The following is a 12,967-nucleotide window of genomic DNA, read 5'->3' on the forward strand; positions in this document are numbered from 1 at the left end:
AAAAAAAAAAAAAAAAAGATTTAAGTGCTTTTGTGGTTACACTTACTTGAGATGGTGTGTTCAGAGAGAGAAACGGGGGCAGGTTATAAAACGATGTGGATTCCTACACCAAAAAAGTCACAAGCAACCACTGGGGGCGGGGATCGAGAAACATCAGACCAGGCACACTCCACACTTAACCCACATCTACACTCTCTCGAGTACAGGAGAACCCTAGGGGAAATCCCAGGATGGCCTGAGTCAATAGCTGAGTCTAAGAAAAACCTTACCTTACTACCTGTTTCCTGGAGTCTTGACACAAAGAAATTCACCCCAGCCTATCTTAGCAGAAATGGAATGCTGACAGGCCGACATGAGCTATATACAAAACTGCAGAATGTTAACCGTCAATAAGCTTCCAAAACAGAAGGGAAACTGCATGACAGCACACATTAACAAGGGCATATGTGAGGATAGAAACATAGTCGGACAATTAAAATACACCATCCTCTAAAATGTACATTACATCAAGGTTTAAAGATTCTGCGACTTGCTAATCCTGAGTCCATGGCGGACATGATTAGTCAATCACAGAACTTTCTGACGTCGGGGTGGAACTAGGCCTCAGAATCCTTCTGAACACAGCACTCTACGGACTACCAGTTAATGGGCGTTGACACATGGAACAAAACCTATCTTCCTTCCATGACTGGTATATAATCTGAAGAGTCCTTTTTGACTCCACTCTTTGGGTCTTTAAGATGTAGCCATGCAAAGGTTCAGAAGACACTTTTTTTTTAGACAGAGTCTTGCTCTGTCACCCAGGCTGGAGTGCAGTGTCACGATCTCGGCTCACTGCAACCTCCACCTCCTGGGTTCAAGCAATTCTCCTGCTTCAGTCTCCCAAGTAGCTGGGACTATAGACATGTACCACCACACCCGGCTAATTTTTTTTTATTTTTTAGTAGAGACAGGATTTCATCATGTTGGCCAGGCTGGTTTCGAACTCCTGACCTCAAGTGATTCACCTGCCTTGCCTTCTCAAAGTGCTGGGATTCCAGGCGTGAGCCACCACACCTGAACAGAAGACACTTTCTGATTTCTGGACACAGAAACTAAACCTTGTTGTGTATAAATGATGATGGAGGTGTGAAGTGGGAGATTTACGCAATGGCAGGCAAGCATCCCTTTCCAAGAGCGAGCCCTTCCAGCCCCAAACTGAATGCCCTTTGCTGGGGTTGAAAGCACAGTGATTTCTCTGCACAGATGACTAGCTCAGAGATAAAACAGTGAAACTGATTCCTCTGACTTGCTAACTCAGCTCCCCACAACCTCAGAGGTCTAGGACCTGCAAATCACCAGCCAAGCTCAGGGTTTAACCCTCACAACCTGGAAGGACTGACTGTATTCTGCAGAGGTAATTCTGCCCTTCCCGCCAACAGACCACCATTACTGCCCCTTAATATACAGCATGCTACCATTTGACTTAATTCCAAAAGCAATCCCCCAAAGGCGGCATTATTATGAGCTCCATCTTAGAAACAAAAAGAATGCAGCTCAGAAAGGCTGAGCCACAGAACTAAGATCTGCCCCCGGGTCCACCACCACCTACCGTCTCCTAGCTTATCTACGTTTCCTTCTAAAGCGGGAAACTCAGTGGTTTCACTTCTGATCCCCATGGCCCCATGCAGGTTATTCAACCAGCGTGCGCTGACTGGGTGGTGGTAACTGTTAGCATCAAGTGCTTGGGTAGAACAGCAAAGAGAGCAGTTTCAGTTTCTGTCTTCTACGGCACAGATATGTGTGTGCTTCATAATTCTCTTCTCTTCTGGCTTACACGCTGGTGTGAACCACTAACTGCTGTCCCTGGTTTTGTACTTAAAAACCAGTTATTTCATAAAGATGCTCACAAGGCTCTGACAGTGATTTGAAAACAGCAGTGTAACAAACACGACCCCGTATTCTCTCCTCAGTGTACAGGCACACCCCAACACTCACCCACGCGGGCACAGCCCTGAGGGCCTCCTCAGGGCTCAGCTTACAATAGGAAGAGCTGTTCACTATTATTTTAACAGTCAGGGGTACTTCCCAGGCAGTGCTGAGGAATAATAGAGGTGGAGAACTCACCATGGGTGGGCACATGGGGACCCTCCATCATATGTGTTCCCACCCACGGGGAAGGAGCCAGGCACCTCTACACACGGGCTCACATTCCAGGGAGCGACCCCTGTGAAATCCTCATGTCACCACATGTGCCCCCACCCCAGCATTAACATAACCAGGCACAAACACTGATCAACCATGGACTCTGGCAGGCACTAAGCCGCAGGCCTGTGTGGAATGGTGCGGGAGCCTCCGCGGCACCCTGATCAGTGGCCCTGCATCCTTGTGTCCCTCTGCTGCCCGTGTCAAGTTGGCCCCACCCTCACAGACCCCCCAGTACCACCAGGCACCACAGAAGACAGCTGCCCCCAGATCATGTAGAACAATTTGAAACAGCCCCTTGGACCACCCTCACCCCAAAAATGACTTCCTACTCCACCTGCCTGCCACGGCTGCAGAAGCTGAGAGCGAATCCATTTCCCAGTACCAAACAACTGAAGGACAGAAAAGCAGCATCAGCCAAAGCCTGCAGAGTTTGCCCTGGGAGGGGTGAAGAGCGAGGGCAGGTAGGGGACACTCTGGGAAAGGGTCCCTCCCAACCGCCAGGCGGAAAACTCAAACCTAAAGACCTTTGACAAACAGCATCTCTTCCCTCCTCTGCAGATGGTGGTGGCCACAGAGAGCAAGCATGCTGGAAGCCATGGTGTAGCTGTGGCAGCCAGCAGCGCGTTCTCTCTGTGCCCAGGCCATCGCTAGAAGTTTACTAACAAAGTCTGGTCTCTAGGCAGAGCGGCGGGTGCCCGGAGGCCGGCATGTGGGCTATGCTGTGACGCTGGCCTGGGCTTGGTGTCAGCCAAGCTCTGCACCTTCCTGGGAAAGGAAAGTCCCGGCTCCTGGCTCCCAGCTCACGTGCCCCAGCACCACACATGGACTGGAGGCCTCACTTCTGGATCCAACAAGCAGCACGGAAGCAAAGAAGCAGGACGGAATCAGGGTCGTCTGAAACAGCATTTGGTTGCTTTTCCAAAACTTCTCTCTCAAACATGAAAGAGGAAATTTTAGAACAATCAAAATGCCTGCAAGATTAGTTTTCTCTTTCTTTACTTATTTCTTCCCTCCCATTCAAAGGCCCCAAGCTTTTTTTTGCAAATATGAAAGTTACATATATACATACATATACATTTGTACACAGGATTAGAGAATATGGGCCAGGAGAAATAAAATGAAAACAACAAGGGTAGGGGAAAAGAACACAAAAATGGCTCATTAAGCCTGAGTGGCAGACCCTGGGCCTCCACACCACAGAGCAAGCAGGCTGGAGCCAGGGCGGGACAGGGGAGGGCAGCAGGGCAGGGAAGACAGCGCTTTCGCTCTGTAGCCCAGGCTGGGGTGCTGTGGTGCGATCTCAGCTCACCGCAACCTCTGCCTCCTGGGTCCCGGTTCAAGCAATTCTCCTGCCTCAGCCTCCTGAGGAGCTGGGATTACAGGCACATGCCACCATGTCCAGCTAATTTTTGCATTTTTAGTAGAGACGGTGTTTCACCACGTTGGCCAGGTGGGTCTCCAACTCCTGACCTCGTGATCCACCCACATTGGCCTCCCAAAATGCTGGGATTACAGGCGTGAGCCACCTCGCCCACTTTTAATTTTTAAAAGCGCAATCTCAGCAGCAGGAGGACTGCTCCCCACAAGCCAGAGTCTGAGCCTGTGCCTGGGTTGCCAAGGTGGAGGTCAGCAAGCCTCAGGCACACCCAGCCCTCACAAGTTCCCGGGGCCCTCTGAAGGAAGGCAGGGCTACACCACGTGGGCTACAAGAGAGACGTTTCCATGGGATCTGAAAAGCACTCCAAGGATACCCTGGGAGGAGAGCAAGTCAAAACTGAGAGGGTTAAATATTAAATTCCAAGGAGTTTCAGGAGGTCTGTTTCCTCTGGCCTATGAAACCTAAACCTCAGCTGTCACAGAAGACCTCCTCTCTGCCCCAGGGTGGCGGCTCCTCATGGGACTCCCAGCCAACTTCCACTCCGCTGAGCTTGTTCCACCTAGAACACCTTTCCTTGCTTTCTCTGTCCGAGGCCTTGCCCAGATATTGCCTCCTCCAGGAAGCCTTCCTGACCTATCTAAGCAGAACGCATCAGGCCCCCCGCACTGGCTGTGAAGCACGTTCTCGCACCATCTTCTGTCCTGGAATAAATGTCACTGTAGACTCTGTCTTCCCCTCCTGCCTCAACACAGACTGGGGGCTTCCTGAGCAGAGGCAGCCTGTTCATCTCACCAGCGGAGGGGAGCTGAAGGAGGGGACTGGGCTGAGCTCTTTCTGTGAGCCTCTGGCCTAGGGGTTCAAGCAGCCAGCTTAGACGAGGAAGGATGCAAGGGTATTATTTGGGGAGGTCAGAAATCTGGCCTTCTGACTTCCTCAGCCAGTGCAGTAAATACATTTAAGAAGGAATGTCGGTCAGAGCATTTTGTATGCACAGAACCCTGACTCTTCGGGGTGCTTCTTCTGTAGCTGGAATGCTCTCCCTCTGTAACCACCATAAGAGGGAGAAAACATAAGACAAAGGGCCAGGCCACTGAAGAGCAATTACTGAAACAGCAAGGATATTCCCAAAGATTCCAGTGGTATTCACAGACAGGACCCTGCGGGTGTACATATGGAGTCGCAGCTCCTCCCGGGCTCCCAGGAACCCTGCTTGGCATTTAGAAAGTAAGAAACATCGGGGCAGACCAGTAACGGTGACCCTCTTGCTTGGAACCAGTGGCCAACTATCCATGAAAGTAGCCACCTGTGCAATTTATGGTGCGAAATCCATCTTTCACCTAGGGGGACCTCCATGCTGTGTGTCTCTGAACAAGCTCCTCCGCTCTCTGGGCTGAGATTCTGCATCTATATGGCTCGTTCCCTTCCATTCTAAATGGCTTCGGTGGGACCGGCAATGTGTGAGTCTGGAGCCACTACTGCACTTGGATGCAAACCCTGGAAGACAAAACAATGCTCTCTTCCAGCACGACTGTCCTATGATTCATCGCAGAAAGTAATTTGCTAACACCCTGGCTTCCTGTCAGACAAATCTAGTCTTTATTTGTGCATGTGGCACAGTGACAAGCCTGGCTGCTGAGAACGATGCTGAGAAGCCAGAGCTGGAGGGACCCCGGAGCCCGTCTAGCTCCACCCAACACCCTCCCTTTCTGCTCAGACAGCACAGGCGAGAGCTCCTGCTTCTCATAGGCTTCTTGTAGAATGCACTCATCAGTAACCACAGAAAATGTCTAATAGCTGCACGGCTGGCCAGATGGCGAAGGTGGTTTTCAGGGGGTCATCTCAGGCCTAGGGGAGACAGAGACATGATACTAGGCAGAGACGGAATCTCACTTGACCCTGACCACTGACAAATGGCCTTCTTATCTATGACAGCAAGTGATTAACACCTGCTGGGGGCCCCAGCTTGAGGGAGGAACAAAGTGGAGAAAGGACGAAAGGTGGGCGCCCTGCATGGATGCTAGATTTACTGAGCACCTACTACGTGCCAGGCACTGATCTAGACATTCAGAATGCACTGACAACAAAAATCCTAACGTTCCTGCTCTCATGAGAGCATGCACCCTAGACGGGGAAGAGTATGCGATGTCACAGACAGGAAAAAGTAAGTGAACGGTATAGTCACAGGTGCCGAAAGGTATGGAGGGAGGAAAGCAGAGCGGACAAAGACGACGGGGCCACACTGAGCAGGGCCGCACAGGAGGGGTTCACACAGCTCGCTGGCAAACAGAACTGCCAGCGCACAGGCCCTGGTGCCCAGAAGGGGCTGCAAAGTGACAGTCAGCTGATGAGGAGTAGGCTGCTCGGGCTGCCATGCTGGGAGCAGACTGCAGGGGGCAGGGGTGAGGACACCGCCCTGGGGAGCAGCCAGGACAACGCAGGGTAGCTAGGGGGGGCACTGAGGGGAAACAAAGCAAAGGACACTCTATGCCACTCAGGCCCCAGAAGCCTGCACGCTGCCCCACTATGGGTGCCCGTCTCTTCTGCTATGAGCCATCATATAAAAGTGAGGACGGGGTTCAAGCAGGGTCCAGTCAGAGCCCAGGCCATGCTCAGAGAAACAGAGACTACAGCAGTGAGTCACCAGACAGACCCCCTCCCCATGGACATGGGTACAGCTGAGAGTGGGCTGCAAAACCACAGCACCATCAGAGCAGAAACCCAGAGACGGCCCCGGGGCGGATATAGCACAAGGTGGTGAGGAGTTTGGGCCAAGAAGGGTAGATGCCGAGGAGAGGTTTCAAACACAGTTTTAAGTACACGAAGTACTGTTTCCTAGTCACTGCACTGTCCCTGACGGCCACCCAGGGTAGGAGAGTGAACACCCTTCTGTCTGATGGGTGTGGGAGGTTAAGTGAGGCATACAGAGAAACTAAGCTGTGACACCTCCGTTTTTCAGGTCAGAGAAAGGGGACAAATGCATAGCCTCCCAGGGTCTTTTAGTACATTTGTTTTGGGGGACAGCGATGCTGTGTTGGGATCTGAAATATGGGAGCTTGTGATGTTATGTGTCCAAAACAGAAAAGTTACCCCACACAACAAAATGTTATAAATGGCCGGGCACGGTGGCTCATGCCTGTAATGCCAGCACTTTGGGAGGGGCGGATCACGGGGTCAGGAGTTCGAGAGCAGTCTGGCTAATATGGTAAAACCCCATCTCTACTAAAATTACAAAAATTAGCCGGGTGTGGTGGTGCATGCCTGTAGTCCCAGCTACTCGGGAGACTGAGGCAGGAGAATCGGTTGAACCCAAGAGGCGGAGGTTGCAGTGAGCTGAGATTGCACCATTGCACTCCAGCCTGGGTGACAGAGCAAGACTCCTTCTCAAAAAAAAAAAAAATAAAAATAAAGTTATAAATAGTACGATGTCGGCATCCACCAGAAAGAGTATAAAGCAAGACCCTCACACGCGCGGGGACAGATTTAGTTGAAAAGCACACGCCCACCCAGCCCAGGCAACCACACAAATTATAAAAACACCAACTTTGTTATTTGTTTAAAAAGAAACGAAAAAAGCTTCACACATCTATTTTTACAATTTAAAACTGAAAATGCTATTTCATAAATACCTCTCTCTGCCCCCGGCACTGGTGTCTGCGTCTTCCTACTGCTGGATGTCCCGTGCCAGCCTCCTCTGCTGTCAGAGCACCCTGGGGCCCCTGTCAAAACTACCCATCCGTGCACCCAGCTCCTGGACCCCCAGCCCCGATGCACTGCCCTCCATGTGCAGCCTGCCGAGGCTGCCATCCAGCATGTCAGTCAGCGCAGCCCAGGGGCCCTGCGAGCCCTCAGTGATGGACAGTTACTCCCACCCTTCACTTTCCCAGAGCTCACTGTCCAGTTTCTCCAACTCCACTTCTGGAGCTGGGACCAGAACCTCTTTGATCCACATGGGCTGAGTATATACCATGGTGGTCCTGGGGACATTCAATTCACCTGTCAACAGTCCAAAACCAGCTTCCCCCCGACGTTCTAAAGCTGGATTGTGGTTAGGGTTATACGACTCTGTATATACGCTTATGAAAAACATCACTGAACTACACACTTACAATGGGTGTATTTTATAGCATGCAAATGACACCTCAATAAAGCTGTTTTTAAAAATATCAGCATCCACATCTCTACAGATGTTTCTGTTTGGCAGCAGACCTGAGGTGGGGACTACATTCTCTGCCATGGACAATCTCTGTCTGTGGTGTTGGGAGGTGCCTGATGGCAGCGGGGCACAGAGAGGACAGGCTCCCAGATGGCAGTGGAAGGGGAGACACCTGCGGGGATGAGACAAGGGGAGCACCAGCAGGAACAGGGGCAAGTTACACAGGTGGCATTGGAGCTGAAGGTAGGGGTGAGGATAATCGGGAGAAGGATGTGTTTCATATTAAGGTCAACCATATACAACTGCCGTTTTTGTTGGTCACAAAAGGCTGAATATTGGCAACTGCCTACAGTTCTACCTGACCCAAAGATGTCTGTGTGTGACAGATGAAGGGGCTGAGGTGTGGGGGCGGACAGAAAAGGTTTCCAATCAGCCTCTCTGCTTACAGGCCAGCTGGCCAAGGGCATGGCACCCAAGCCCTCTGAGCCTCAGTTCCCTCACTATAAACGGATATGGGCGCAGCCACACCCCAGAAGCACATTTTCATTCCTTCAAAACAAATTTTAATTAACTAAAGATGGAGTCTTGCCGGTCACCCAGGCTGGAGTGCAGCGGCACAATTATAGCTTATTGCAGCCTCAACCTCCTGGGTTTAAGCAATCCTCCCACCTCAGCCTCCCAAAGTAACTAGGACTACAACTGCATGCTACCATGCCCAGCTAACTTTTTTATCTTTTGTAGAGATAGGTCTCGCCACCACGCTTGGCCTTTCATTCCATCTTTAACTCATGTTCAGTGCCAAGCACAGGTTGGGCTTGCTAAGGAGTGACTATCCTCCTCTCTTGTCCTCCACTGTCCCCAGGGTAGGCAAACAGCAGGACTAAGCCATTGCCAGCCTCTGCAGGCATCTCTCTCATCCCCTCCCGTAACACCAGCCCCAAATAAACCAGGAAGGCAGCACGGCTCTGCTCAGCAAAAGAGATTCCACTTCCCTGAAGTTACCAGAAATCATGAGAGTCCCCATTGCCCCTGGAGCCCAGGGCTGTGGCCAACATGGACTGCACTTGGCACCCCTGCGTTTCTCTGGGGGAGCTGTGAAATAAAGCTGGAACACACATGGCCCCACAGCAGAGCCGGCAAGGCAGCAGAACCAAAGGCTGCCTGCTACTAACTCATGGAGTGGGAGAGGGCACTTGCTGTCACGGGCCACCAGGAGGGCCAGGGGTGGCCTTTGTAGAGTCCCCACGTAAGGCGGTGAGTGCCCACGGACCAGAGCACTGAAGACTAACTGGGGTCCCGGGAAGTTTCTCCTTCTGGCTCACGCAGAGAAAAGGCGGACACCTCAGCCAGCTGGAGCCCAGAAAGAGTGCCCCCACGCAACAGGGAAGCCGCTGCTGTCCACACGCTATGGATGCAGATAAACACACGCAAACGTGAAAGGAAGGCAAGGCATCACTCCATTTAACGCACCCAGGGAGTTATCTGTCAGGTAAATTAAGTTCTGACTTTCTGTAAGATGCCAGGAGGAATTTCGCGTGGTCTTTCTTTTTTAAATGTTATAATTAGGGATGAGGTCTCACTATGTTACCCAGCCTGGTCTTAAACTCTTAGACTCAAGTGATCCTCCTCCCTCAGCCTCCCAAAGTTTTAGGGTTACAGGAATGAGCTACTGCTCTCAGCCTCATTTGGTCTTTCAAACTCACACTGAGCATCAGAGACTGCAGGGACCTAGAACCCATGTCTGCCAGCAGAGCCGAGTCCAGCAGGGAGACCTAAGACAGATCAATGAGCTCCGTCACCGAGCATGAATGAAGGCTCGTGGGACCCAGTGAAGACAAATGTCAGTTCTCTAAAGAGATTCTTACTCTCTTGTCTAAGGTGCCACACTCCCTGATGGTGTCAGCTGATTCCACATTTACTGAGGGGGTGAGTCCACCAGACCGTACGACTCAGGCACCTAAACCCAGACCCATCTTCCCAGGAGGAACAGGCCGTGGCCTCGGCACACACATCTGAGGGATTGGGAAGGCTTCATTCTTAAGGAAGAAATGTGCTCTTGGCTGAATGCCTCAGGGTAATGGACCCTCACTCTTTAAAATCTCACCAAAATGATCACGTGTTTTCATTGTGCTGGCCCAAGCTGGCAGCCAGAGCTCTATGGCCAACAGCTGCCCGAAGCTGATGGCACTGCCCGGGCACTGCAGGGGGGGAAGGGGGCGGCTTTCACTCACCAGATAGTGGGTCTCTGCCAATCATCAAAACATTGGGCAAATTCATTACAATCAGCTGCTGGAGAACTTCCTGCAGAAACAAAGGGGAAAAGATACCATTAAGAACCGGAAACAAAAATAAAGAGAGATTAAGTAAATGACAATTAATGAAGGCCCTGGGTGGGTGCACAGCCACCTGGGTGACCACGAAGGTGCTAATAATGACAGCAAGGGGCACGTAAAACGCAAACTCAAAAGCCAAAGCCTCACTGTATTTCTGTCTTGACAGTTAGCAAACAAAAAGTATGTCTACAAGAGATTTAATGGGGTTATGAAAAAAGAAAAAGTGTATTTTAAAATGAAAATAAAAGCTAAAATTATGTCTACATAGGTAGAGAGGCCTTCGGGAAAAAAGGTGATGTACGACATGCTAGGATGGCAGAAGGATGTCTCCTTTTTAAAGATATCCTTATTTTCATCATGAGAACAGCATGGGAAAATAAAAAATAAAAACAAAAACAGAAAAGATATCCTTATTTTTCAGCCAGGCGCAGTGGCTCACGCCTGTAATCCCAGCACCCTGGGAGGTAGAGGTGGGTGGATCACGAGGTCAGGAGATCAAGACCATCCTGGCCAACATGGTGAAACCCCACCTCTACTAAAAACACAAAAATATTAGCCAGGTGTGGTGGTGGGCACCTGTAATCCCAGCTACTTGAGAGGCTGAGGCAAGGAGAATCGCTTGAACCTGGGAGGCAGAGGTATGCAGTGAGCCAAGATTGCACCACTGCACTCCAACTCCGGGCGACAGTGTGAGACTCCGTCTCGGAAAAAAAAAAAAAAAAAAAAAAAAGATATCCTTATTTTTATTGTATGGCTTGAGCAATTCAAAAATTAGGAGGCCAGGCACTATGGTTCCTGTCTGCAGTCTCAATGCTTTAAGTGGCTGAGGCGAGAGGACAGCTTGCTTGAGGCCAGGAGTTTGAGACCCCGCCTGGGCAACACAGCAAGACCCCATCTTCTCTCTCTCTCTCTCTCTCTCTCTTAAATTAGCCAGGTATAGTGGTATATGCCTGGGCAACACAGCAAGACCCCATCTTCTCACACACTCACACACTCACACACACACACATGAATTAAATTAGCCAGGTATAGTGGCGTATGCCTGGGATCCCTGCTGCTTGGGAGGCTAAGGTGGAAGGATCGCTTGAACCTGGGTGGTCGAGGGTACAAGGAGCTAACATCTCTGCACTCCAGCCTGGAGAACAGATGGAGATTGTCCCCAAAAAAGAAAAATAACAATAACAAGGAATAAATATTAAAGAGATGCTACTGAGCCTTTCTAATCTGATGGTTCAGGATCCAGCACTACGCATATCTTTCACAAGTTATAAACGGGACATTTCTCTCCTTTACAGCACGGACTTCCTTAGTGAGGGATACATCAGAGCTGCTCTGCACAGCCAGAGGTGGGGCACAGGCAGCGAGCTGCCTTCTGGCCCTCACGCCAACGGGCCTGGAGAGAAGGCCCAGCCATCTGCTATCAATCAGGCTCCCTCGTCTGGGTCCGTTTTACAGGCTCTCCTCAGCGAGCCTGCGCACGGACCTGCCCACCAAGTACATCCCTGAACATTTCTCGGGGCAAATCAGTCTTCCATGCCCAGATGCACCATGTCATTCGCAAATAAGGAGATCTTAAAATTCCAGTTCTGGCAGGGCACAGTAGACACACCTGTAATCCCAACACTTTGAGAGGCTGAGGTGGGAGGCTTGAGCCTGGAGTTCGAGACCAGCCTGGGCAACATAGGAAAAACCCCTATCTACAAAAAATTAAGCATCAGCTAGGTGTGGCACTGAGCCCTTGTGGTCCCAGCTACTCGGGGGACTGCCTGAGCCCAGGAGTTCCAGGCCGCAGTGAGCTATGTTGCACAATTGCACGCCAGCCTGGGTGACAGAGCAAAACCCTGTCTGTCAAAAACAAAAAAAAATCCAATTTTACGGAAGACAAAGAATAGAGTGGGTTTCATAACTATTCTAAAAGTGACCACTATAGAAATTCTTCACCAAGAAAGCTCCTCTTAGGCCTTTTGGAAAACGTTTCTGTTGAGACACAACTGGTTTCACAAGTCGCTCTATTGCGTAACAGGCAGAATCTCCAGCGCTAGAAGAGGGGGTAATTACACAGCCCACATGGTCCAGGTGCGTATCTCAGACCATCTCTGAGTCAGATTAGAATGGGGGGCCTATGCCACGTGCCAGGAGAGGCCAACACCTGCAGAGAACTTACAAGATGTGGTTTTATTGCCCCCCATTTACTGTCTGTGGCTCGTGTCCACACTGCGGGAGGAGATATTAAACCGTGAGGTATATCCCACTCCAGAACACACCAGCTCCCTTCCATTCAATGCTGGAATCACGTCTCTCCATTATCCAGGGTCACATGCAGCGATGGCTCATGCTTTCTCAAACATGTCTCAGCTGGTAAATATCTGTCCGCATTGGACAATAGTGTGAATTGTTGAACAGCCTCAGCCCTCCTTTAGGGCTTGGGAAAAGTCAATGTGAAAAAAATCCTCTCTTAAGTGCATGAGTTTGCCAGAGGGTTCTAACACCCTTGCTCTACCACCCCCGGCAAAATACACAAGTAAAATCAGTGAAATCTAATTTCCGGCTAACTTATTCAGTGAAAGGAGGGTGCCCAACGACATCGGCCTGCCCCTCTCGGCCTCAAGACTATACTCCAGGCTGGGTGCGGTGGCTCACCCCTGTAATCCTAGTACTTTAGGAGGTCAAGGTGGGCGGATCACCTGAGGTCAGGGGTTCAAGACCAGCCTGGCCAACATGGTGAAACCCTGTCTCAACTAAAATGCACAAATTAGCCAGGTGTGGTGGTGCATGCCTGTAATGTCAGCTACTCAGGAGGCTGAGGCAAAAGAATCACCTGAACCCAGGAGGCAGAGGTTACAGTGGGCCAAGATTGTGACACTGCAATACACTAAACTGCAGCCTGGGCGACAGAGCAAGACTCAGTCTCAAAAA

General features: G+C 50.6%; 1 protein-coding gene across 4 annotated transcripts in view; it reads right to left on the bottom strand.

Moving 5' to 3' along the window:
* CCDC88C (coiled-coil domain containing 88C) overlaps nucleotides 1-12,967 on the bottom strand; it is a 151,593-nt gene that overhangs the window by 81,356 nt on the left and 57,270 nt on the right. For 3 of the 4 annotated variants that reach the window (XM_017546947.2, XM_017546945.2, XM_017546946.1), the window contains exon 4: nucleotides 9,950-10,019. In XM_017546947.2, coding sequence (XP_017402436.1) covers nucleotides 9,950-10,019 — 70 coding nt within the window. Of the gene's footprint in view, nucleotides 1-2,711; nucleotides 3,441-9,949; nucleotides 10,020-12,967 lie in introns of those variants that run through there. The other variant, XM_017546948.2, reaches the window with a different exon arrangement.

This window comes from Cebus imitator, unplaced genomic scaffold (assembly GCF_001604975.1).
Source record: "Cebus imitator isolate Cc_AM_T3 unplaced genomic scaffold, Cebus_imitator-1.0 Scaffold193, whole genome shotgun sequence".
Taxonomy (NCBI): domain Eukaryota; kingdom Metazoa; phylum Chordata; class Mammalia; order Primates; family Cebidae; genus Cebus; species Cebus imitator.